Source organism: Phyllostomus discolor, chromosome 7 (genome assembly GCF_004126475.2).
Source record: "Phyllostomus discolor isolate MPI-MPIP mPhyDis1 chromosome 7, mPhyDis1.pri.v3, whole genome shotgun sequence".
NCBI lineage: Eukaryota > Metazoa > Chordata > Mammalia > Chiroptera > Phyllostomidae > Phyllostomus > Phyllostomus discolor.
This window is the reverse complement of record NC_040909.2, coordinates 55572871-55600256: the sequence shown is the minus strand read 5'-3', so window position 1 is coordinate 55600256 and position 27386 is coordinate 55572871. Positions and strand designations below refer to the sequence as shown.

Below are 27386 nucleotides of genomic sequence, written 5' to 3'. Positions count from 1 at the left end.
TTTTGAGGTGTACTATTTTCAAAATGTTTTTTACATCACTTTAAAAAAACATTTTATTTTTCACTGGAAAATTCATCACTCAGGAGACTTAATTTAAAAAAAGACAAAAATGAAATTTTAAAGCTGTGTCGTATTAGTTATGTATAGGCTTTAAAATATGCTCCAAAATCTAAAATTAATTATAAATAGCATAAAATAGTTTCTCTTCATTTGTATACCTATTTCTATTAATCATCATCCCAAAGTTTCAGAAAATAACAGCAATTAAAAGTCCTTATCTGCTGCCACTATATATTCCATATTCTCATTATTACAATCTTTTTTTTTTTCAGTTAGTTTGGAGACCGACCAGCAGGGATACATAAATTTTTCTGTGTCTTCGACTGAGTTCCTAATTGATATTTCTTCAACTCTTTTCAAAGCAGCTATTTTGGCATCTACAAAAGACTTGGTGTCATCTGAGTCGTAGAAAATATATTTTAATCTTTCACAGCAGTGTTGTTTCTAAGATTTAGCATTTGGGGTAGCAGATGGAGTGGCAAAGAAGTTGCCTATAGGGGCAGCCCACTGCCTCGACTACTCTCCCGCCCTCTGCAGTAACTTATAATTTGAAATAGGAAAGATGCCGTCTCCCGTTGGATGCATTGCTGAGCTGCATGTTGTCAATCGAAGATTCTTCAGATCACTGATACATGATGAGAGGGTTGCAGAGGCCTTCCTCACTGCAGTTCTGTGGCCTCTTCCTGCCCCCAGCCACTTCCTCCTTTTATGTTTTCTCTCCCAAAACACAACGGTATTCAAAATGTGACCCAGAGAAGACCCTTGGAGTAAAATTAAATTTGTATGTCAAGCAATCCTAAAATCCAGGCTTACAAAGTGCCACCTAAATTGCTTTATTTCTTGCTTTAGAAAGGTACTGAGACCAAAAGAAGGCAGTCATTGGATTTCAGACTTGGCCTAAGGGTAGCTTTGAGTGGCAAGTCACTTGACCTTTCTGAGCATCTGTTTTAAGTGCATATGGAGGCAGAAATTTCTATTCCATGGTGCCTCCCAACATGCTCAGAATCAGAGATTCCAAATGGGTTCTCTTTTATAGCAGAGTTTTGTCAGGTTGTATAGCAAGCAAATACATAAGAAGAAAACAAATAATTAATTACCAGGGGGAATAAAATTTTTTAAAAAAATGCTAAACCAGGGCACAGAAGCTGTTCTCAGTTTAATTGAACCATATCTGACTCACAACTTGAAAACTTAGTGTTTTTCTCTTTGGAAAATTATGTTATTATCTTCATTATAATTTTTTCAATTATAGTTTATATTCAATATTATTTTGTATTAGTTTCAGATGTACAGCATGGTGGTTAGACAATTATTTATTTTACAGAGTGGTCCCCAACCCCAATATTTTAAGTACTCACCTGGCATCATACATAGTTATTACAATATTATTGATAATATTTCTCCCAGATTTTTCCCTCCATAGTGAAATGATTTATGAAATCCTGATATGTATGTAAACCAATCATAGTATTTCTTAATGCTCCAGAGTAAAAATAGAAACAAAAAACAAAACCCAGAAGAGTTGGAGTAAGACAGAGCTAAGTTTGAGTCCTGCCTCTGTTTTATATTTTCTCTGAGTCTCTTAATAGCCCTGATTTCCATTTCCTTGCCTATGAAATTACTTCACAAGGTTGGTATGGAGCTCAGCTGAAAGTTCTTTGTCAATTATAAAGCAGTACACCAATTTAAGGCATTAATGTTATTATTTTTTCTTATCAGTAACAAAGACTTTGCCCTGCGTCTACCCGAACACTTTTTAAGGTGTACAGTTCAGTGTTAGAAAAGTGGGAGAGACTCTTTCTGTAATCATGCTTTCTGCTCATCCAGACTCCAACACTTACAGCTCTGGAATTCTAGGGAAATTCCATATCCTCTCTGAGCACAATTTTCTCGTCCATCAAACAGGAATAACAGCACCTACCTCATGGGGCTGTTAGGAGAATTACACCAGGTAGAACATACCATTTGTTTAGCACAGTGGCTAGCACTTAATAAGCAATCAGTAAGGGTTAGGTCTGGCTATTTTTACCCCCTTCTCCACTCACCCCCAGTTCTTGCAGCACTCTGGAAAAAAAAAACCTGTATTTAAAAGAAAGCCTCTCCTTTACTCCCCAAACAGGGTTGGTTCAGTCCTGGCCAGGTGTTTGTACTAGATGAGTATTGTGCCCGAAATGGAGTCCGGGGGTGTCACCGACATCTGTGCTACCTCAGAGACTTGCTTGAACGGGCAGAAAATGGCGCCATGATCGACCCCACCCTTCTTCACTACAGCTTTGCCTTCTGTGCATCCCACGTCCACGGCAACAGGTAAGCCCCCGCCCTGAGGTGCTCCTCAGAACAATTTCTGTATGGTTTATACCTGGTCCTGCTTTTAGGTTCATCTCTTTCTTTCTATCCCCATTCCCTCAGTAGTACACATAGACAGAGACACACATATACACAGGTCACAGGAAGAACATGAAGGTCTAATGTACTTTCTTCTCTTTTCAAGAGACTTGAAGGAAATGGTAAATGGAAATTCAAGAGTGGGTCTGAAATTAGAACAATCTAGGTTTAATGATAGTGTCCTAATAAGGTTGTTGAGAGGATGCAAGTGGACATAAAGGGCTCAGCACAATGCCTGGGACATAGCAAAAACTTAATAAATGTTTGCCTTTATTGTTATTATTATTCTTTCCATAGATATTTAATGATTACCCACTGAGTGTTAGGCATCTGGTATACACTCCTCATACATGGTGAACAAAAATGAACACCAAACAAAGACAGAGGTACATAGAGATTGGTGCTCTAAGAAAAAGGAATAAAACTCCATGACATCATTTAATAAAGGAACGTGACTCAGATGGGGTGGCAGGTCAGCAGGCAGGGCCTCCCTGAGGAAACGATGCTAGGGCTGAGCACTGGAGCAAGTAAAGGAGTTGAGTGGCTCCAAGCAAAAGTTGCAGCATGTACAAATGCCTTGCAAAGGGAGGAAGCCAAGTCCATTTCAAGAACTAAAACAATCTAAGTGAAGCTGAGAGGCAAAGATAATCATAACACTTTTAGTATAACTGTAGAACTCGGAAGAACTTCAGAGATCACAATGTAACCAACCCACTCATTTTATAGGGTTTTTTTTTTTTTGACAAAACAGACACCAATTCTCCTAACTCTGTACTAAGTACCTTCTTCCTTTAGATGTTGCCTAACTCCTGGAGGAAAAGATCCAAATCCTGAATAATGCAAAACAACAAATAATGTAAGAATATTACCATTTGGCTCTGAAGACATGGAATAAATTTCAACATTGCCATAGCCAGTTTACTACCCATTGTTTGTAGCCTCACATTGCTGTAAAGACAAGCCTATATTACCCCAAACCACCCTATCCAGTAGCCAGGGAAGGCACACCCAGGGAAAACTAGGTGGCTTCAGAAACCCAGTCTGTGATGAGAAAGTTGCTGGTCTGGAAAAATTCACATGGAAGAGAATCCAGAGTTGACTGAATTTATTCTAAATTTGAACTATGTCAGCCATCTTCATCTTTGCAAGCTATATAACTCTGAAGTGTCTGTGTGATTTGTACTGTGCTTTGCTTTTCTTTAGTAATGGTAGAGTTTATGAAATGCAACTTTAACATTTAGAGTTAAATTACAATAGCACTGTAGGTTTGATTATTTAACCGAGAATAGAGTTCTCATCACTTTCCATTATTATCAGGTTCAATAGCCCAACATATGACTCTTTACTTTTACAAAAGATATTCATGAAAACTCTGATACCTGAGAAGTATCTGTTTATAATTCTTCTTTTTATAAATATGTAAACTTTGATGACTATCTGTTACAGCCTCTTGGACTGAATTCTTTAAAGAGGGAGAGAGAAGTTGCATTATATTCTCTGGGTTGTCACACTGTATTCTACATATGTTACTGAATAAGAAAGTGTTATAAAATAATGAAGTGTTTTTGTAAACTCCCTAGTAAACATCATCATGAATTATGATACACATTGTCTGGGTTTCATATTGTAAGACTGCCACTTGATTCACAGTTAGGTTTATACATCTTGTCATGGAAACAGTTTTGGATTTCTTATTTTCTTTTCAGTTCTGATTTTCCTTATGCAAGTTTGTGTCTTTTTTTCTGCTTATTATTTTAGCTTGAATTCATTTGCTCTTGCTATTTGATGCATCCTTCTTTTTATTTCTTTTGTCTGTTCATGTGTATGTGTGTGCTCTTGATTCTCCCATGGCTGGCTACACTCTGTGCATGCCCCATGCCACCACCCCCTCTCCAAAGTCAACAAATGCATGTGTACCTTAGTGGGCTGCCACAAAATACAGACCCTGAAGGGAGCAAAACTCCCTCCCTACCTGAACCAGAAGCTAAAAAAGATACAAAAAAGGAATCTAAAAGAAGAAAAGATTTCAAAACTCAGGCAAATCCAGAGCCCAAAAGGTAAGAAGCTACATGTGTATTGGCTTGTGTTTTGCAATGTCTGTGACCTTCCCATACCCACTCATCCATATCACAACCTCTGCCTTCGCAAACAGCAAGCTTTTTGTATTCCTGAGGTCTCTGTTTCTTTAAGGTTTTTCAAAGGTGCGCTTGAAAATAATCCTAGCAATGGGTAAAAATACCATGTATTAGGACTGAATTCAAGTCAGGTATTTAATGACTCTTAAAACATGTTCCTATTTTAAAAACCTAATTGAGCAATATATAAACAGAATCATGAGTCAGACTGCTTTTTTAGTGGCATCTAGTTAGGGGCCTGGTACCTTATCAAGTCATTCATAATAAGCAGCCTGTGCTTTATAATTTTGAAATGATGTTTCAGGAACAAGTACAATGTGCTGGTATAAGGTGGGTCTATACATTTATAGCAACTCTAATGGGAAACCCTCCCCAGTTCCACACTTATCAAATGAAAGGAATCAATTCTCAATTAATGATTTATAATAAAGTCACAAAATAAAGCATATCACTAAACCAATGACTCAGTAGAATCATGTTTATAATGAGCTCACCAGGAAGGCACTTTTAACTTTAAAATTATGTTTATCCTCTCCCATTTCCTATGACCTTTAGTGATATGCTTTGTGAATTCATAAAATGGTAAATTGGTGGCTTCTTCCCCCTTATAAACTAGATTTACAGCTATTTTCTGTGTTACTCATGTGCCCTTCTTCACCCTCCCTCTCATCCCTAAATTGACACTGATACTTAACAAAAATTTTCATTGCATTTTTGGAACTGATATTATAACCCCAGTTGGCATCACCAAGCCACACAAACTTTGTAAGCAGATATGATTTATGCTTCAGTATGAATTTATCCACTGGAATATTTCTAAGTTCTGAAATATACACAGTTCATGTGCAGGGGTGACAATATACAGAATGACAATGCCAACTTTCACTTCCTAGAACATGTGGCAAGCTGTTAGTCAGTGTATGCAGGTCCAATAGCAAAGGTCAAAGAAAGCCCTGCTTCTATGTGGACACCGTGAACACCCGTCTTCTGAACTTACTATAAGGATGGAGGTGAAGTAGAGTTTCTATGTATGCTTCCCTGTGAGGGTCAGAATGCAAGGCAACAGCAGCTTGCAGCCAGTAAGAAAGTGGCTCTAGAATACTGCAGATGCCTAAAGGAAGACTGGCTGCTGTCCATGGTGCTGCTTTTGGAGTGCTCAGTATTGAAACAGAACAGAGTAAATGATCACACTTGATGGAGCCTAACCTAGTCCTTGTGTCATGAAAAACTATCCCAAAGGATCTTGAATGGTACTTGGAGAGGCTTATATGTGTTGTAGGGCCTATGTTTGCATGAAGAAGAAAACATAATGTTAAGTATTAGCTGTGTAGCATTCTGCAGTTTACATAGCACTATTATATATTGTCTCATTTGCTATGTAATATTTTTAATTCAACTATTTTTACATTCATTTTGCAGATAATTAAACTGAATTTCTGCTCACTGAAGTGGCAAACCTAGATATTCTCAGCCTAAAACTCTTCCTCTTTGCATATATCAGAACTGTACACAAATTCTAAACATTTGATTATTGAAGCCTGTTCTGTGTAAATCTAGGATTATTGCATCTCCTTTCTGTGACTCAGTTTTCTCACCTACAAAATTATCACACAGAATTATAGCATCAGTAATACTCTATCAACTTCTAACATCATTTTATGGGTTAAAATAGCAAATGGAATAGTAGTACATTGTAGTATCTCACAAATAAAGTTTAATGAAAATAAAGACAATTGTCATTTAATAAGCACTCCCCACATTCCAGGTAGTGTGTAAAGTGCTATTCTACATATATTATCATATTTTGTCCTTATTACATCCCCATCAGTATTATTATTACCTTCATCTAAGAGAGGAGGAGTTTGTGGCTCAGTTAAGTTCAGTCACTTATGTCGCAGCAAATAAGTGTGTGAGCCTAATGCAAACATGGGTATGCTGACTTTGAGCTTGCATTTATAAACTCCCTGCTTTACTGCCTGCCTGCCTAGCACTAGCTCCTGTGAACAGTGTGAGATGCCAAGTTCAGCCATTTGATATGAGTTTAAACATTCCAGATGAGATAGTCATATGAATTAATTAAAGAGTTTTCCATTTTTGTCCTAAAAATGCCCAAAACCAATTTGGCTCTCCTGATAATGTTGATCTGGTGGAGAAAGCCAGAATGTGCTTGAAATTCTAGATCACACAAGGGAGCATCCTCTTTGAACAAGATCAATGGCCATTGGTGTTGACAAACCATTTTCCTAACCTCTTTCAACAGGATGAACACTATTTGCCTATAGAAATGTTATCTAGTGTTTGACCCAGATTAAGAAGGAATTCGGGAGTCATGGACACAAATGGCCTTTTAAATGCTTTAACTGAACAATAAATCCCATTTCTATTGTCCCCTCATGATCAGCTTCTGATTAGATAACAAATTTCTTAACCTAATTACTGGCTTTTTATTCATTAATAATGTGGCAGCCCCCAAGGCGGAGGCAGAGCTTTGCCCTGCTGCAACTGGAAACCATTAGTGAGTGCTCCAGTGCTGATGCGCAAGTTTCTCCCACCTTTCTGGAAGCACATGTCACATCTGTGTGAAAAACTATGCCTATATGAACCATGAACATTTAATCCAAGAGACATGTCTGGTCAATCAGTAAGATGTTTGGTCTTTATCATTTCATGCACTGGATGATATGGAACTGTCCACAGATTTGGCATCTTTTAGAATGGTTGCCCATGACTAGGAGTGATCTTTTCTCTTGGAAAATTTGGCAATGTCTAGGGACATTTTTTATTATTACACTGAAGGAGGTAGAGACTAGGGATGTGTCTAAATATTCTACAATGAACAGGAGAGCCCCCTGCAAACAAAGCCCCACAAAACAAACTCCCAGGTAATAGATTGAAAGTTCTCCTTTTTACTTGGGTTTTTGTGTCTTTTACAGAGATTTGTTCTGTGTGTAAAGGCAGAAGAGCTGCCACCACTGATTATCAACTTGTGCAATGGTTCTCACACTCTAGTCTACATATAAATCACATGGAGAATAGTAGGTCCCATCCTAAAAAAAAATTTGATTCATCAAGTCTTAGATGGAGCCAGGCCCCTGCACTTTCAATCAGTCCCTACTAGGTAATTCTAAGGCACTTGGTCTTCAGAGCCCATTGATTTAAGGCCTTGGTTGTCAAAGTTGGCTGTACATTGAATGACTTGGGGAGCCTAAAAATGCTGACACATTAGCCCCACATGCAGAGGTTCTGATTTGATTAATCTGGAATATGGCCTGAACATCATGCTTTTTAAATTTCCTCAAGTGACTCCTATTGGTAGCAATGTTTAAGAACCACTGACTGAGGAATGGTAGTTTGGACCAGCTCTTTAAAACTAAACCCATTTTCTCCTAGAGGGAAAAGGGAAATGTATGTTTAGCTGGTTGCTCTTGGTGATCATAAAATCCACAGATGTACATTGCTGTATCTTCTAATTTTTAAATCGACTCCTAAGGTTGCAGTACTTAATTTTCGCCACAATATTTTTAGTATTCTTTCTAGATGACATTTAGATTAGCATCACTTTGGTCACTGTCCCACAGTGACAAGGCAATCAAACAGCTCCTATGATTGCAAGTTGCGTCAATGTTCCTTGGATCCCTTTTAATACTGGGATGGAAAATTTTTCTCATTTACATTATTATTTAACATTTCTTGAATGCCAGTGCTGCTCTTCACATATGGCCTGTGTAGAAAGTACATTGTATCAGCAATTAACAAATCCACAATGCCAGCAGCCCCGATCCAAAGTAAGCTATGTAGTTTAATGAGTCTGAAAGCAGATGTAAGAGGGCAGGAGTTCTAAAAATCTCCGAAAATGTGTCCAAGGCTTCTTCTGAGAGATGTATTTGGAGCCAAGGTGCTGTTTGTGTGCAGAGACCATGTGAATTTTGTGGGTTAGATCTGAGTGACAGAACAATCGGATAGAACTCAGTTTCTTCCTGTTATTCCAACAGGGTCCCTAAGATAGCAAGTGGTTCCACCTACCCAATTGCCCAAGACAGAACCCTGGGATCTGTCCTTTCTCCTTCTCACTTAGTACATCACAAGGATTCAGTTATTATGCCCTTTCAATGCCCTTAAGACTCTCTCAAGTCCATCTATTTCTCCATCTCTTCAATGCCACTACCAGAGTTTGGGTCCTTATCTGCTCTTCCCTGGCCCACAGCAATTGCCTTATTGACTGTGGTCTTGCCTCCAGTGTTAGTCTCTCATTCCCAATTCATGTCACATAATGGTTTCTTTTATTTCATTTTTGTGAATGCCTACCTGGGAGTAAATGAGAAATTTTTACATATTTTTATTTTTCCTTTTACTCCAATCTCACCTTTCTCCCCTTCTTCCCTTCTTTCCTCCTTCCCTCTCCCATCACACACAAACACTTATAATGACATTATGTCTGGGGCTTAACTCTCCCTCCTCAAAAGAGAGAGAGAGAAGACTGTAGCAGGGATAGCTCTATAATGACTTCTGAATACAGCACTTCAGTGAAGCAGGTGTGGATGGGAGAGTAACAGTGACCCTCGAGTTCTTGGCCTCATGTTTCACTCTGACACAAGGCATTATGGACAGGAGCACACAGCTGATTGACTTTGCAGGTCTGAGCAGGTGCTGGCCTGCCTTGCACATGGTTGAGTTGTACTCTCTAAATTCTGAAGAACCAGCTTCACCTAATAGGATGTACTTGTAAGAGAAGGGGAAAAGTCCAAACACATTCCAAATAAAGTTTGCATCACTGGAAGAAATTTTCTTTAGAGCTTGCATTCTACTTTTTAATGTAACTCTCTTCCTGAAGGAAATTTGCCCCAGATCAGTAGAGTTTCCAACTCAGACATAAAATCCTATAAAATGTACTGGATTATCTATCCCATCAGTGCTATCTTTCTGACTCATGAAAAATATTCAAGTAATATACATTTCTTTTATAAAATTCCAACAGTGTGTCCTCATCCTGTGGTCATTGAATTTACTGGTGAAAAAAAAAAGCCATATTTTTAGATGTCATGCTCTTTTCAGAGTAGATATGATCCCAGAAAGCCACATGTATTACTGGTCTGACCACTTAGAAGTCTACACATTGGAAGTTCAGGGAGGAATCTAAAGCCTAATTATCTATGTTCGTCTAAAAACAAAGAAATTCATCTTTTCCCCAATCCTCAAAGAGAAAAATCTATCTAATATCAATTTTGAAAATTAGTCCTTCTCCAGGAAAGAAATATAAGCTTTCATGAAGTGCATACATTTTATATCATTTTTCTAATCATCTGTTGGGTTCTTGCTTCATTCAGTACCTGGACCTAGTCTGGGTCACTTTTGCTAATGTGCTTGTGCCTATAGCATCCATATTATTTGAGATTGTTCAGTAGGAAAAGAACTTCTTGATCACTCCCATCCTTATAATAGACACATTCTGATATTGTCAGTTATAGCTACATGTTTAGAAAAACAGTAAACAATTCAGAAAAGACCTCACTGGTATATTTTTGCCATCTCCAGGTTCCTTTTTCACATTGTTAACCTCAAGAAGCTTCAGTGCACATTTGTAACATTGTAGAAACTGCTTGTTGTTGCTTCCTATCTTACCCTTTGTGATACAAACACTTTGATATATTTGTTTTAGCAGCATGTCTGAGCCCCAGGGCACCAGGGCATAATTAGAAAGGGCATGGGCTGGAGGGAAAGAAGGAAGAAAGGGTAAGGCTGGGCTTTCCTAATGAAGCAGTGACCATGGGATGTGAGAGTTCTAATTACCGTTTATAATTAACATGGAGATTATACAAACCATCCAGATGAGCAAGCAGAGATGTTTCCTTTTGAAACGGTAATGCTTTGGTGCTATCTTGAATTTGTAGTTATTAACCACTAAACAGAGACAAAGTAACATATTCTATGTTAGGAGTAAATTCAAAGGTATCATTGTAAAATTTGTTAGGGTAAAGAATTGCTAGGAGAAGTCAGTTAAAAGGAGAATGATTAACAGAGTATGTTTGGTCTAAATGTTCTATTTAAGGAGCATTGAAAGATACATTAGTAAGATATTCTGTCCCACTCTGGCCCTTTAAGCTGTCATGTTTCTGGGTTGGAACAATTTCGTAGCAAGTAGGATTGTTATCTTGCTTGTTTAAGGACATTTTCATGGATCCATAATGCAGTCTTCAGGCATACTTCCATTTGGAGAGAGAGAATATATCATGTTTACAGTGCTTGCACAGGCATATGTGGACATTTGCATTTGGAGAGAAAGTATATTCCAAATTCAGCTGGAGTTTTACCCCTTGTTGGTAGTGATTGGAGCTTAAAGCCAGCTACGTATAGAGAGGTATTCTCTCCCTTTTTTTAAATTCAAACTTTTTTAATACCTGGAATCTGCACTTGATGCAATATCAGAACATATCAGCCATTGTAAACTTTGAATTAATTTAGTAACCTGATCTTGAAAAGATATCTGATCCTGCAAACAAGGGCTTTGTGTCCTAGCTTCCAGTATCATGTGAACTATGCTAGTGGGATAATTAGACGCTGGGAATCTGTGCCACCTGGGTGTACAGAGAGTTTACTGACCCCCAAAAGGTAAGTTTCTTTCACAAGACACAATACAGCTTGATTTCTTTCATTAGGTTGTCCATACTTAATTTCAAATATCAAAATAAAGTTTCACATTAAAAATCTGGTACCTAATCACACTGGATTAATCCTACATGGACATTAATTAATCAACTGTAGCTCAGAAGCATTTAGGGGAAAGGAGAACAGTTTGCATAACTAGTAACTTAAAGGATGGGAAGCTGGGTTGTGGTAGTTTCCAAATGAGAGAGAGGAAGGAAGGAAGGAAGGGAGGGAGGGAGGGAGGGAGGGAGGAGGGAGGGAGGAGGAGAGAGAGAAAGAAAAGAAAAGAAAAGAAAAGAAAAGAAAAGAAAAGAAAAGAAAAGAAAAGAAAAGAAAAGAAAAGAAAAGAAAAGAAAAGAGAAAAGGAAGAGAGAAAGAAAGACACAACTCTAGATATATTATTATTTGTGACATGGCTCAAGATGGGAGACTGTGAGGAGAGTGAAGATGACAGAACTGGTGCTAACCACGATGACAAGAACTTGAAGAGCAGCTGACATGACATCTTTCCTATCATGCTGCCGAAAATGTCAACTTTGTGAAGGACAGTGAGAAAATGGTTTGCCGAAAACTTGAAAGGTGGATTCCAGAGATGCTGGCTGTGTCACATGCAATATAGTCTCCAGTGGCCAGAGAGACCCACTTCTGGCTGCACTGATGGCCTGCAGGTGGGAGGGAGAGCTCCCCGTCTGCCACTGGGCTCCAAAAATGGCTGCATTCGACCTGCGTATTGTCTCAACTTTGCAGGATCATGATATACAAGAAGAGAATTGTTAGCCAGTGTGCAGTTAGGTGGAACCAGAGACAAAAGCCCACATTTCTTCATCGTGTGTGTGTGTGTGTTTGTGTGTGTCTAAACCTCAGTTCAAAGGCACCAGCACTTCTACTAAATTGGAAGCCTGGGAAAGGAGAGGAATATGTGTGTGGTGAACATACATCAGTTCAACATAAGTAACAAAAATGAACTCTGGCCCTGGCTGACGTAGCTCAGTGGATTGAGTGCGGGCTGCGAACCAAAGTGTCGCAGGTTCGATTCCCAGCCAGGGCACATGCCTGGGTTGCAGGCCATGACCCCCAGCAACCACACATTGATGTTTCTCTCTCTCTCTCTATCTCCCTCCCTTCCCTCTCTGAAAATAAATGGATAAAATCTTTAAAAAAAAATGAACTCTGGGTCATCTAAGCAAAGGGGAGTTTATTAGGATAATGCTGGGAGTCCCATGGACTGGGAGGGGGGATCTGGAATTGAGGCAGCTGCAGAAAAGTGGGAAACAGGACCAAAGCACTGGTTCTAAACCCATACCTGGGAGTTAGAATCACATGGGGAGCTTTAGATGTGACAGTATCTAGACCCCACTGCAGACAGACTGAATCAGAGCCTTAGGCTGGGACCTCTCAAAGCTCTCACATGATTCTAAAGGTACAATAGGCACTATAAACATGATATATTCTCTCTCTCCAAATGGATATATGCCTGAAGACTGCATTATGAATTCATGAAAATGCCCTTAAATAAGCATGCTAACAATCCTACTTGTTACACACACGGTTCTATAAAGTACAGCCAAAGCTTAAGAGCTACTGACCTGTGAAGACTGTCTGGTCAGGGCACAGCTGCCAGATGAGCAAATTCTACCTGTATCTTCTATTCGTGAATCATTTACTCAGTGTGAAGATTCCAGCAAAGAGTGTACATCTGGCTGAGCTTAGGTCAGAGTACAGTTTATAGTGACCATGAAAGGGAACAACTGGCCTGTAGGAATACCTTCAGTATTAACAGCAGGAGAATATGTCCCTTAATGTGTCCTTCCCCCAAGGGTACCCACAATGTGGCCAAGGTCATTTCTCCAGAGGAAATTCAGGTACTTTCAGGGAGTGGCAATGAACAGTAAGCCAAAAAACAAGAAGTTTTCAGGACATGAGAGGACTGGAGTATTCAAGCTCCTAGACATATGTTCTGGGCAAAGACACATCTGGGATTTACTAGCTAAGAGTTTAAAATCCAGCTTCATCTCTCTTCTTCTCCCATTCTTTGTGACCACCGTAAGTTAAAAGTGTTGAACAAGACGCAGAACCAGTTTTATGACAATCATAGAGTCATCCCCAAATGTTCCTAGGAAAGCAACAACAAAACAACAAAAGCATGGCTTCCAAGAGACACCTGTACAGTTCTATTTACTTTGCAACCAGCATTCCTTGGAATGGAACCTTGGAAAAGTGCAAATGCCCATTTGGAAGGTATTGATAGCTTTCCAAGAGTACCATGTACTTGGAGATCTCTAGTTAAATTCACTCCAGTCCAAGGGAAATTGGGAAGTCTGAATCAGAAATACCCTTTTGGACACAGAAAGAACCAGCCACCAAACATTTTCTTACTCTAGAGCAGCTCTCAAAGTGTGGTTTCCAAGCCAGGAGCATCAGAGAACTTGTTAGAAATGCAAATTCTCAGACTCAAATTTAATGAATCAGAAGCTCTGGAGTGAGGCCTAGAGCTCAGGGTCATGGCAAGCCCCAGGGTCATTCTAAAGCACTCAGGTTGGAGAACCACTGCCCTGGGGGTAGGGTTTTATTGCCTATGTGAAAACAGTGCTCCCCAAAATATTGAACCAGAAATTTTCGATTAGTAGTTCTGTAGAAATCTTTCTTAACCTGTTATTAATGTTGGTAATTTAGGGGTCCACAAAAACCAAGTTGGTGTTTGATAGAATTTTCAGAAATAATTATGTGAAATTAAAACAGATACTTTTGCTTTTCAACTGATATAGTTACAACCTGTGATCCTGTATGTCTCTTCCTCATTTTGTAAAATAACACCCCCTGTTACCACTACCATTTCAGAGCAATTCTGGCAATTGCAAACATATTTGCAATCATTTTCAAAATCCTGATCTTTTAAAAATCATCTTTGTTTCAAGGCTTGGTTTTGGTTTCCATTTGGTTTGGTTTGGTGAACTTTGTACTATGTGCCTTACATAAATATAAGTTAGTTACATTTATTTTAAAATAAAATAATTCACACTAACATAGACAATTAAGAATCAAATTTAAGAAAAGATTACAAAAATAAATTTTAGTTGTTTCCTTATTTGAATAGTTAGATTAACAGTGTTCAGAAAGGAAAGGCCGTCAGGAAAATGGAAGGTGCTAGCTGATACCTTTAATAATTACAAATGTGAATCATCAGAGCAAAAGGAAGAAACATAATCAAATTTTACATTTGTAATAATACCCTTTGCAGTGAGAATTAACTGATAATGCCAGCCTTCTAAACACTAAATGTTTAGAATTTATCAACTCAAACACAAACCTAAAATTTCCCCTTTAATTGCCTAATTGTCTTAAGATAACTTATTTACGCCCTGGCTGGTGTAGCTCAGTGGATTGAGGAAGGGCTGTGAACCAAAGTGTCACAGGTTGAATTCCCAGTCAGGGTACATGTCTGGGTTGCAGGCCATGACCCCCAGCAACTGCACATTGATGTTTCTCTCTCTCTCTCTCTCTCTCTCTCCCTCCCTTCCCTCTCAAGAAATAAATGAATAAACTCTTTTAAAAAAGATAACTTACTTATTACGTAAGGAATGAATGGTTTTCTTCAGAGAGGCCTATTTCCTAATAATGGCAGCAGACATCTCTGGGCTGCCCATATTACATAGTGTCCATGCCTAAGCCCCTCTGTAACTTATAAATTATATTTAAAAGCATTTTTCTCTGGGTTAATTCCTTACTAAGAAATAAAATGCTTAAAATGGCTCCTTTATTTCAAGTGTATGCATGCACATGCCAATTGTGTAAAGGTGTGTTCAGTGCATTTGTAAGCTAAATTTTGTATAAACAAATTCCAAAAGCCACAGCTAAACGCAGTTGTAGATTATAACAGAAACATGAAAATGTCACATATTTTGTAGGGGCCAATGAATTCATTCTAAGGTTTAACTACAGATTTATGGACATTTCATGTTAAAAAATTAATAAACTTTGTCAATTAACATTTGTAATTTCTCAAAAAAAATGAAAATAAGAGCACATTCATAGAAGTTTTTTCTCATTTTTTCAAGTGGGGCAATTTTAGTATTTCAAAGAAGGAAGCTGACCAATTAACCCCTAATAGGAGGTACATTGCTATCATTTGCCAAGCCTTTTGTGTAGTCAGACTGTTCTAGTATATAGGATTTTTCCCAACTTATGCTACATCCTTGAGAAGGCCTATAAATAAGACCATTTGTTTGGTGTCAGGATGACTTGCATTTGCAAACTGAAGAATGTTCCAAGAGAAGTTTCCTGGTGATGTACCAGTCTACAAACTGGTTCAGTCAGTAGTCAAAACGGATCTATGAATTTGAAGTCTTTGAATGGGTCAGATTATGTTCCATCTAATTTGGCACAGATAAATTCAGGCTATAAATATGCAGCCTCCCATTGTATTTTCAACTTAAATGGTCCCAATCAAATAGAGAAAATGTGTGTGGCCCTAATGGTGATTTAGAAACATGGGAATACTGTGATTAAACTGAAATTCACTTATTTATGCTAGAGTCCCATGTATTAAAATGAGCAATATTTTGCTAAGATTGAAAAATATCATATGTGTTTTTTTCTTTGTTTTTAGTTTTAATGAGGTATTGTCAAGCAACATATGTAAATTTAAGGTATACAATGTGATGATCTGATACATACATCTTGTGAAGTGATTTTCACAGTAAGATTAGTTAACACCTACATCCCCATACATAATTACCATTTTTTGTGTATGTGGTGAGAACATTTAATATCTTCTCTCTTAACAACTTTGAGGTATATAATACAGTATTATTCACTAGAGTCATCATGCTGTGCTTTAGCTCCCTAGAAATTGGTCCTCTTCAGCTGGAAGTTGGTATCCTTTGTTTAATACCTCCTCATTTCCCCCACCCCTCAGGCCCTGGCCACTACCATTCTACTCTCTATTTCTCTGAGTTAGACTTTTGCAGATTCTGCATGTAAGTGATAACATACAATCTTTATTTTTTTCTGTCTGACATTTCACTTAACATAATGCATTTAGTTAGCATCAAAATCTATTTATATTGTTGTAAAAGACAGGATTTCCTTCTTTTCTATGGCAGAATATTTCATATTGTATATTTCTTACATTTCCTTTTCCCTTTGTTTTACACACACACATTTCATTTGTTTTATGTGATATATATCAGATTTTATATATATCATATCAACATTTCCTTTATAAATATATATGTATATATATAAACATTTCCTTTTCCCATTTATCTATTAGAGGACACTTAGGTTATTTCCATGTCTTGGCTATTGTAAGTAATGCTATGGTGAACATTGGGTGCAGATATATTTTCAAGATAGTGATTTCCTTTCCTTCAGATATATGCACAAAATAGGATTGCTAGATCATATGGTAGTTCTAATTTTTTCATTTTTTGAGGATCTTCCACACTGTTTTCCATGGTGGCTGCACCAAATGGCATCACTATCAATGGTGCATAAGCATTTCCTTTTCTCCATAGTCTCACCAACACTTATTATCTCTTGACTTTTTTATAACAGGTGTAAGATTATATCTCATTGTGGTTTTGATTTGCATTTCCCTGATGATTAATGATGTTGTGCATCTTTTCATGTGCTTTTTGGTCATTTGTATGTATTTTTTTAATAAGTGTCTATTCAAGTTCTCTGACCAATTTTTCATCTGATTGGGGTTTTGCTATTAAGTTTTATGGGTTCTTTCTATATTTTGGATATTAACCTCTTATCAGATAGATGGTTTAGAAATGTTTTTTTTCCATTACATAGGTTGCCTTTTCACTTTGCTATACAGAAAATTTTTCATTTGATATAATTCCACTTGTGTATTTTTGCTTTTGTTGCTTGTGATTTTGGTGTACTATCTAAAAGAAATTATATTGCCAAGACCAATGTCAAAAGGCTACTATCCTGTTTTCTTCCAGGATTTTTACAGTTTCACACCTTACATTGAAGTCTCTAATCCATTTCAAGTTCAGTTTTGTGAGTGGTGTAGGATAGGAGTTGATTTCATTTTTTTGCATGTAAATATTCAGTTTTCCCATCACCATTCACCAAAGAGACTATCCTCTCCTCATTGAGTATTCTTGGCTTCTTTATCAAATATTAGTTGATATGTGAAGGTCTATTTCTAGGTTCTCAATTCTGTTTCATTGGCCTACATATCTGTTTATTATGCCAGTACCATATTGTTTTGATTATACCTTTGTAATGAAGTTTGAAATCAGTAATTGGGCTGCCTCCAACTTTGTTCTTTCTCAGGATTACTTTGACTATTTAGGTCTTTTGTGGTTCCATACAAATTTTAGGATCATTTTTCTCTTTATGTCTGTAAAAAATACAATTGGATTTTTGATAGGGATTACATTGCATCTCTAGATGGCTTTGAGTAGTAAAGATATTTTAACAATATTAATTATTCCAAGCTATGAACATAGGATATCTTTTTGTTTGTGTGGGTATCTTTTTCAATGTCTTTTATCAATGTCTGGCAATTTTTACAGTGTCTTGTAATTTGTTCTTCAAGTAATACATGAGTGCTCAAATTAATCTAAATGTCTATAATTATAAGCTAGAACTTTAGTCACTTAAGGACATTTAACTTTGGGAAAGACAGGCACTTATAAAGCATCTAGTTTTCAAAGGCATTTGTATGCATAATTCAGAGGTTCCAAACCTAATTGGCTATAAGAGACAGGTAATGCAAATTAGAGCTGTGGACTGGGTGAGTGCCTAAGGAAGAAGCTAGCTATTAATTGCACTCACCAATGCATGTTAGTTGTTCCAAAATTTCAAGAGAATTGTATTGTAAAACTTTCCTAATTTTAAAAATGTTGGCAAGTAGTTCAAAATTTCAAGAAACTGTGAGACAAACAGACCTAAAAGCTAAACCTCCAAGCCACTAGTTTTTACATTGTACCATTTCACAATAAATGAAGGACAGTTTTGCAAATGTCTCCAAATGATAACCCCAAAATACACCATTCACTTTAGCAGCCAGCTCTGAAAAGCAGAACTTCTCCTAAGGTCACATCTATCATTGCCGGTGTTCTTCTAAAATGGACAGTTTCCTCCTGCTAGAGATTTGATTTGATGGTATCAGCATATGAGGTTCCCGTCACTCCATGACATGTCTTCCTTCAGGCCTGATGGAATTGGAACTGTAACTGTTGAAGAAAAGGAACGTTTTGAAGAAATCAAAGAGAGACTCCGAGTTCTGTTGGAAAATCAGATTACACATTTTAGGTAAGGATTTGGGGTTGAGGGTCTTATTAGGAGGGTGACACTGGGGAGGGCTTAATTTTCTGAAACTGTAAGTTAATCAGGTACACACTGGCTATTTAGAAATAACCAAATAGAAAAGACTGGATTCCACAATAGCTCAGAGACTTTGAAACCTCAAGTTTATTTTATTTCCACTAAAGGAACAAAGCCCTCCTTGTGCAGGTTGACCTTTGTCGTCAATTTCATTTTTTTTCATCTATTGAAAAGTTGAATTTGAAGCTTCTTCAGGGTTCCTAAATGAAACAATGAAAAATCCTGTGAAAACATCATATGAACAGGGAGGGAAGTCAGTGGTACCCATAAGAGAACCTCCACCTTCTCCTGAGAACAGGATGAGCTGGGTACTCAGAGAAAGAAACTTGGATGAGCCTTGGCAGGTTGACTCTTCTCCACACACTCAAGATATCAAACAGGTTTGACACTTGAACCTTGTACCACATAGTCCACTTCTCCTTGGAACAAATTAGACATTTCTAATGCTGCATTTGTGGTTCTGGGCCAGAAGCCTGAAATAGTAATTCAAAAATAATAAGAGGGCTTGTAATGGCATAATAAATAGGACCTTTGTATCAAACACTTCCAGATACAGGAGCTGGACTAACATCTCATTATTTTTTATTCCCAGAACAGTTTTGTAAGGTAGTTATTCTATTCCTCAATTAAACAACAAGTAAACTGAGACTGAGAGAGGTTCTAGAATTTGCTCCAGGCCAGTCTGAGTGTAAGTAGCCCATGCTTGTCCCTTTGAACCATGAGAAACAGTGTTCCAAAAGACTGGTGACAGCCTGAAAGTCAGTGGAACTCAGTTCTATCTATGCCATGCAAATCCTCCTGGATAAATCTGTATTGATCATACACTATATGCAAGATGCATTGCCAATAATGAACAATCCAATAACAACTTGAAAAAATCAAAGAAGGACAATTTGCAGAATCATGACTTTTCCCAAAATACCCTTCTTTATTTCTCATATTTATCCGTTAGGGATTTAAGTAAGTGTACATGAATTTTACCCTCTTTCAACTAATGTTTTTAATTGTGGTCTCTATAATAATATTTACAGTCTCCTTTGAGCTAACCAATGGTTCTCCTTCACAATAGAAATCTAAACAGAATCTTGTTATCACTCTAAATATTCTTTTCTGTTGCAGACGTTTGCAGAGTCTCTCTTTATAGTCTTTCTTTTCACACATACACATATATACATTATATACACACATATATGGTGTGAATTCATATTAACATAACACAATGTGACAAAATAAAAAGATTTGCTGTTTCTCAGAAAAAAATTCCACAGGAATCAAATTTCAGTATATTTCATGCTAAAATGTAATAAATTACATAACCTGAAGAATTTTCTCTTTTTTAGGTATTGCTTTCCATTTGGTCGACCTGAAGGTGCTTTGAAAGCTACCCTTTCACTCCTGGAAAGGGTAAGAATAAAACTAAAAGACAGATTACAGATACACAGAGGCATGAACATAATTGTAATGAAAGACTGTGGTTGAATAACCTAATTTTGTAATTTTGTGGGATTTTGTTTACCACTCATCAAATACCAGAATAAGTGTGAGAAAATTGCCCAAAATTTTAGGTTTTTTATCTCCAGACTCCCAAATAGTTGGATATGTTGAAGATATCCTCCTTGTTCTTCTCTGATTCCTGGACAAGCTTTGCCATCCTAACTGTGCATTGCAATTCTGTGTTTTTTCTATTGATGGAACTTGATCAGTATTAAATCACAAGGAGGCATTCACAACTAATTTGAGCCTTGAACTCTGTAAGAAGTATAAATGAGTAACGTATTTAGCTGAACCATTTTAATAACCTTTTCTTCCACCTTAAGGTTTTGATGAAAGATATTGTTACCCCAGTGCCACAAGAGGAGGTAAAAACAGTCATCCGTAAATGTCTAGAGCAGGCTGCTTTAGTCAACTACTCTCGGCTATCAGAGTATGCCAAAATTGAAGGTAAGGCTCCCTTCTGCCCCCAGTTTTTAATTTAAAATTTTGTATGCCCCCCTGGGGAAGTATCTCTCTATTCTGATGGGTTCCAGGAAATAGTGGTCCATCTGAGTGTGTTAAGCAGAAACTTGAAAGCACTCAAAATGTGAAAATGTGAAACCTTCCTTGGATGTAGCCAAATAAGTGAATTAAAGAGCAGGGACTCAGGAATCAGTCTTTCTAAGGGAAGAATATTGAACATGGAATGTTATCAGATAACTAAGGTCCTTCTGAAATTCTGTGTTGGCCCCAGGTTTGCTCTCTGGCTCATGTCTGATTAGTAAAGAGTTCTATAGGATTGCCACCTTTTTTAAATAGAGGAAAGCAAAGCAGTTTGTTGTCAACTGTTGATAGCATTGTAAGTAAAAGAAGAATTGAATAAAGCAACATCAAGATTTTGCTTAACTTTTTCTTGCCCCTTGAACTTTCAAGGGGTTGTCTTTGGTAGCATTTCAAACTTGATGGCAAGTTAATGTCCAGCACTCTCTGATGGCTCCTGGTTTGCTTTCAATCTCACTCATTACTAGAACACTAGACTTAGGATGGTCATTACTACTGCCCTCTCAAGTTTTAGGGAAGCAGTCACTGATGACCAAGTAGTCACCCAGAAGTCACTTTGAGTAAACTTTTCTTGATAAAATATGGTTCTTTGGGACCTATACATCTGCAAAGGTATTAATCATTTTTCATTGTTACCCTGTTGGCTGCTATAGGGTGATTTGAAAACCACACCCAACTTGACCAGTGGTGTAAGTGTATAAATGTGGAAGTTCTGTGTGCAAAACTCAGTGTGTCCGCATTCTGGAATCTGATGTTCTCTCACATGCAAAACACCAGCAAATGCCCATCATCTGCCTTCAGGACATTACTGGGGGGAAAATAAAGACCTAACCGACCAAAATGCATCACTTACCCTGCCAAAGCCCTTATTTTCCTAGAGAATTAGGTTAAGATCATGTCAAGTTCACAGTGTTCTCTACCTTACATGTCTCCCTCTCTCAATTTTGTCTGTCTGACAATGCAAATTGTGTACCAGTGGTAATGAATTCATTGTTATGCATCCAGGGAGAAACACTTAAGAATTGGGCACTAAAAGGATGTTTATCAACTCCTGACTTGGTAATGAGTGACAAAAATAGAAGGACAAGAAAATCATTAAAAGAGCTTTATTAGCAAATAATTGTTTCAGCACTTACCTTCCCAGGACATAATGATTGGTTTTATTTGGTAATGTCAACCAGGAACCCAGTAATTCTAGGCAAGGACAGAAATGGGATGGAAAGAAGAAATGTTTGGTTGCCATGGCTGCTGACTCATAGGTCTTGGTCTAGCTATTACTAGTCTTTGGTAAGATCCACTCTCTTCTTTCAGATAAGTATATCCAAAAACAAACTTAAAGATCTGTAAGTAAAAATGCATTCATTTCCAAAGTAGATCAGCTGGTCTGTAATTTCCTTTTGTGCCTCAATTCTTCTTGGTTGTGTTAACTATCTTTTGCACTGTGACTTTTAGGTCTGGGGATTCTTTGAAGAAACCAATCTTTTTTTCCAACTCTCTTTTCAGAGAAGTACCTCATTCCACACTACCTGCTCTCTTTGCTTCTCTCCTTCCTTGTTCGTGATTGGCTCAGTCACTTTTTGACATCACCTCTGCAAAAGTGGCTGTGACACCAATTTCAAAGCATGCTGGGATTGTTAATTCAGACAACCCAACATCCTCTGGCTGCATGTATCAGGTTTTCTTTCATGAACATAGTCCACTGTAGGCTGAGACATTGCAGCTGTAAAGATATGACTGCCAGACAACTTTCTTTTATAAGGTTCCGATCCTATACTCAGAAAAGAAACCTTTCATTTTTACATTTGAGTCCCTCTGTGAGCATTAACAGCTTAGTTCCCAGAGAATTTTGTAAAAAACTTGTAGTAACATTGCTGGAGACTATGTTTATGAAGAAATACCTCAAGAGCCTTAGATACTAAAGTCTGAAATCCTTAGTATCTTGGAGCCTTAAACCAATGAAATTCTGTTTCCCTTTACTCATGATGTTTTTGGTCATTGTATTCCTGCAAACAATTCTAAAGAGACGTATAAAGTCATGGTCACAATCTCTCTCGTGACTCACGGCATGCTGAATGGTTAATCCAGTAGATCTCCAATTTTGAAAACTCCTTTTTCTTTTATCCTGTGTTTATCCCAAAATATTCTGTGGCTATTTTCCCTTGAGCTAATGTAACGTTTTCCTCTAACCTATGACCTTTAACCTCTTTACCTCTGACCTAAGCCTCTTGCATGCCCAAATCCTCTTTTATAGGGAAAAAGAGAGAAATGTATGAGCATCCTGTCTTCTGCTTGGCCTCCCAAGTGATGGATTTAACCATTCGTGAGTACCTACCACCTCCTCGCCACGCTGTCTTCACTCTTTCTGTTTTCATTATTTCAAGAAAATCCAGATCCAAATCAACTCACTCTCCTTGCTTCAAGTTGTTTAGCATTGGCTTGTCTGTTGATTCTGTCTGTGAAACCCAGTGTAAGAAGTCCAGTCACAGGTTAGACAATTAAGCCATTTGTTTGTGATAAACTCAGATTTGTCTGTAAGTTTTTTAGTTATTCTCTGTCTGTGACCTGAATGCATTTTTACTTTGCTTGTGTGTAACCCCAATTTGTAAAGTGCTTGTCACTGGTACACAATCAAAAGGTAGCATCTAGGCTGGGAGCAATGTGTTAGGTGTCAGATAAAGGACTGCTGGGGCAAAATCATGCCTTCTTTTCCATGTTTAACATGTCAAACTATTATGGGTATATCATATGAGGTGGTCCATTCTCTGTGAAAATTAGATCTTATATGCCTCCTGTCTGTTCTCTCTCAAGCTGGGAAGCTTTTCCTTGTTCTCGCTGGAGGTTTTGACTTGTGCTTGTCCACTAAGCTTTGGCTAGAACATATGACTTAATTGTCATTTGGAGAGTTCATGTATGTTTCATAGCTTGATTTCACATTAAACATAATTTTACTAATTTTCTATTTGTGCAGCATTTTCCACCTCTGTGAAGGAGCCTTTTTATGCTGGCCCCCATACTTCGGGGCAGTGGGAGCCCAAGGGCAATCTTTTCTTCCAATATCATGTATCACACATAAGTGGGGGGCATTTTGGTCCATTTGCTCATTAATCCTGCATATGTGTTCTTGTTTCTCTTTCTCTTCTCTCCTTGTTGTGCTCTCTCTTTCAAATAGAGAATCAAAAGGATGCAGGTGAACCAATTGTATATGCATTATAAACTTTCAGGATTGTTGAGTTATATTTAGTTTTTGTTTTTGTTTTTGTTTTTTAATGGCTCCTTAAAGTATGTACTCCCAAAGACTGGTGTGGAGTTGCAATAATACTTAAGGAGTTAATTTGTGCTGTCTAAATATCCCTCATGCCCATTAGACATTGACCTTTATAAAGCAGAATTTCTATAAAGCATAAGCTTTGGAGGAACAGAACTCTGGTTTGCTATGGAACTTCATTTCATCCTTGGTTTCAGGATTCCAGTGATTTGGCCTGATGTGCTTTTAAAAAACAGTTACTGAATCAAACTAATCTTCCTTTTTGTTTTTCACTTTTTTTCTGTTTTCTACCCTGATGAGAAGTTTGTGTTCTTTGATGAATGTTTATCAGCCAAGATAGAGAGAACTTATGTTTGTGTTGTTCCTGTGTGTATCATGTGATGAAGCTGGGTGCAGGCAGGGTGGCTGCACAGAGGCTGTTGCTGGAAGCTTCCTGAGAGAAAAGCTCTTAGAAAGTCCTCTACCTTTGGATGTTTTCTTCTTGATTAGTCCAAAGACTTCTGAGCATATTGTGAGGAAAGCTCTAATAAATGAAAGTACAGTATTAACTATTACTTTTAAGGTCTAAAGGATTATAAAAGAGAATTGTAATTTAATTGAAGTTAAACATATTTCATTTAATCAAAGTTGAACATATTTCAGATCAATTCAGAAAGCATTTTTGAGTACATGCAAGCACTAGGTTGGAAATAAGTATTTGAAGACTTGCAAACCTATGTTCAAGACATAAGCTTTTCTGTCACTGTAAGGGAAGGTATTCATTCATTCATTCATTCATTCATTCAACAACTGTTTAGTGGGAGCCCACCATGTGCCAAGTACAGTGGTGAAAATCAGAGACTAAGTAAACAGCAGGAAAACAGCTGTTAACCTTATGAAGTGTCCATGTGCAAATGGGTACAGTGTCTATTTACAAATTAAGTAGGTGGCAGCACCAATTGGTAGAATTATTCATAAGAGGACATTGTCAGAAAGCCTCAAAAATCTTCACAAGAGTGGAAAGGTTGAACTGCATCTTGAAAGATGAATTAGAATCAGTGGAAGAGACCTGTGATTGGAAAGTAGAAAGACATCCTGAATAAAGAGAGTAATATGTGCAAATATGTAAAACCATATAGCTAATAAAAATAGCTATGCTTATTCAATGTATAAGCTTATTCAATGGTACATAGCTTATGTATGAGCTATGACTATTAAGTGTTTTATATTTATTGATTTATTTAATCCTCAAAACCCCTTATGAGGTAGATACTACTATTATTCCCATTTTGGGGAACAGCAAAGTGGGTTACAGAGAGGTTAATTAACACACTCTTAGAAGAATAAGGGTAGAGCCAGAATCTGAGCCCAGGCAGAGGCAACACTCTTAATTATTCTGAAAGTCAGTGTGGCTGCAAATGAATGAAATGATGGCGGCAATGGGTGCTGATGATGGCAATGTAAGCAGGAGGGAAGATCTCGAAACCCTTTATAAGCCTTAATAACATAGAGTTCAGGCTGTGTCTTATGGTCCAAAATTTCTTAATCTGGAATCCGCACCAACTTTAACAGGCATATGGATTTTTCTAAGGAAAAACTCTACAGGTCTCACTTCCAAAGGCTGATTTAAAAAGTCTCTTTAATTAAAGGCTCTAAGTAATAGGATGACTTGGTGATTTGCATTCCACGAAAATCATAGTGGCATTGATGGAGAGAAAGGACTCAGAAAGAGGAATAGAGTAAAACTGGACCTAAAACTTAATGTCAAAGCAGAGATGAGTTTGAAGCCTGGTACATCTGAGGCTTCTTCTAAGCAAAACAAATCTCAGTCACAACCATAATCATAATTATTTCTTTTCTGACCTTTTCATCTTTTATCTTGTCCTCCCTCTCCATTTTCAATCTCCTGAGAGGGAACTAAGCACTAATACATGGATGGGTATTCAAAACCATCTGCATGAAGGTGGCAGGGCACAGCTGGAGTTACATGTGAAAACTGAGATGGAATGTGGACAGCTATGGAGTGCTTTGCTCAAGCTGTGCTTGGAGAGGCTATGGGGCTCTGCAGATGGCATTTTAGTGGACTTATGCTTTCTGTATGGTGGTATTATTAGAAATTAAATGTTCAGTTTAATTACAGTATCTCTAAAAAGTAAAAGGCTTCTATTCTATAAAAGAAAAGTGACTCCTGCACATAAATTCATTATAAATACATTTCCATTTAAACCATCACATGTTGTGACCCCACCAAGCTTTGAGAAGACATTACCATTGCTGTTTTGCCTCCATTCTTGATTAAATACTTGTATGATTTTCCAAGCATCATAAAAATTCTGCTGAAACTTGAAATAAAATAATTTTCTTTCAAACACACCAAATGTTTGCAAGATAGATAGATAGATAGATAGATAGATAGATATTCTAGGGATAGGGAGATGGCCAGCCAACCCACCTATGGGTCAAGGCACTGTGCTAAAGACTTTATATGGAGGATCTAATTCAATCTTTACCCCTTTTACAGATAAGGGAGCTGACATTTGGAGAAGATAAGTGAATTTCTCAAGCAGGATTTGACAGATCTTTCTAAATTTAAGCACCATGCTTTTTACTTCTTTTTGTCTCTTTCATAAATATAGCCTTTCCAGCTGATGTGGTGGGCAATTGGGTAATATCCATTCATTGAATGGATAAATTCAAAAACACCAACAACTTTTAATCAGAAAAACTACCAAAAAACAGAGCAGTCCTTTCTGGGAACAGATCATTGCTGAAATCTTTCCATTGTGAAGTCTTCCTGAGTGTTGTTGAGGCTCCCTGGGATTACCAAAGAACTGAAGACTTTTTTCTCCCCAGTTGACTGAAACCTTCTAAAGTAGGATAAATCCATCCAAAGGATTTCCAAGGAAAATCTCTAGTGCTGTGTTTCAGCAGCTTTCCCTATCTCCAGTCAAACTTCCTACAGGTCCAAGGCCAGTTGAAGGAAAAGAAGAAATAGCTAAGCTTGCAATATTTGAATGCCCAATGCAGAGCCACCCACCCAGGAAACAGTGAGGGAAAATCCCAGCTCACCAAGCTCCAGGCCCCTCTAAAATGAGCACCAATTCATGCTTTATGTCTTACACAAGAAACAAAATGCTTATTTTTCCTTCCTTCTTGTTTCAGGAATGCATAAATTGGGGTTTCCATGCTTGAGTCATTTTGTAGACTAGTATCTCATTTATGTGTTATAAATAAAGTGAGGAGGGCAAGGAAAAACATGTTTTAACACTGTCACTAAGGAGGATCTTGGAGGAAAAGAGGATGTGTTAAAAATATGCCATAAACCAATAAATGTGAAATCAATGTCTCTTCTACCAGAAAAAAATAGATACTGCTGCTGCTGCTCCTGATGATGATGATGATAACTGTCCTTTATTGAGAATTGAGTATGTATTTAATAGTTACATGTATATCTCATTTAATTCTCAGCACAACTCTATAAGTAGTATTTTACTACCCTATTTCATTGAATCTAAAAGGCCAACAATTTTAAGATG

General features: G+C 37.5%; 1 protein-coding gene across 1 annotated transcript in view; it reads left to right on the top strand.

Moving 5' to 3' along the window:
- The window catches only part of CADPS (calcium dependent secretion activator), a 478898-nt gene that overhangs the window by 343750 nt on the left and 107762 nt on the right, over positions 1-27386 (top strand). The window contains 5 exon segments of the mRNA XM_036030984.1: positions 2180-2367; positions 18399-18500; positions 19913-19976; positions 20390-20513; positions 23776-23793. Of these exon segments, the coding sequence (XP_035886877.1) occupies positions 2180-2367; positions 18399-18500; positions 19913-19976; positions 20390-20513; positions 23776-23793 (496 nt within the window).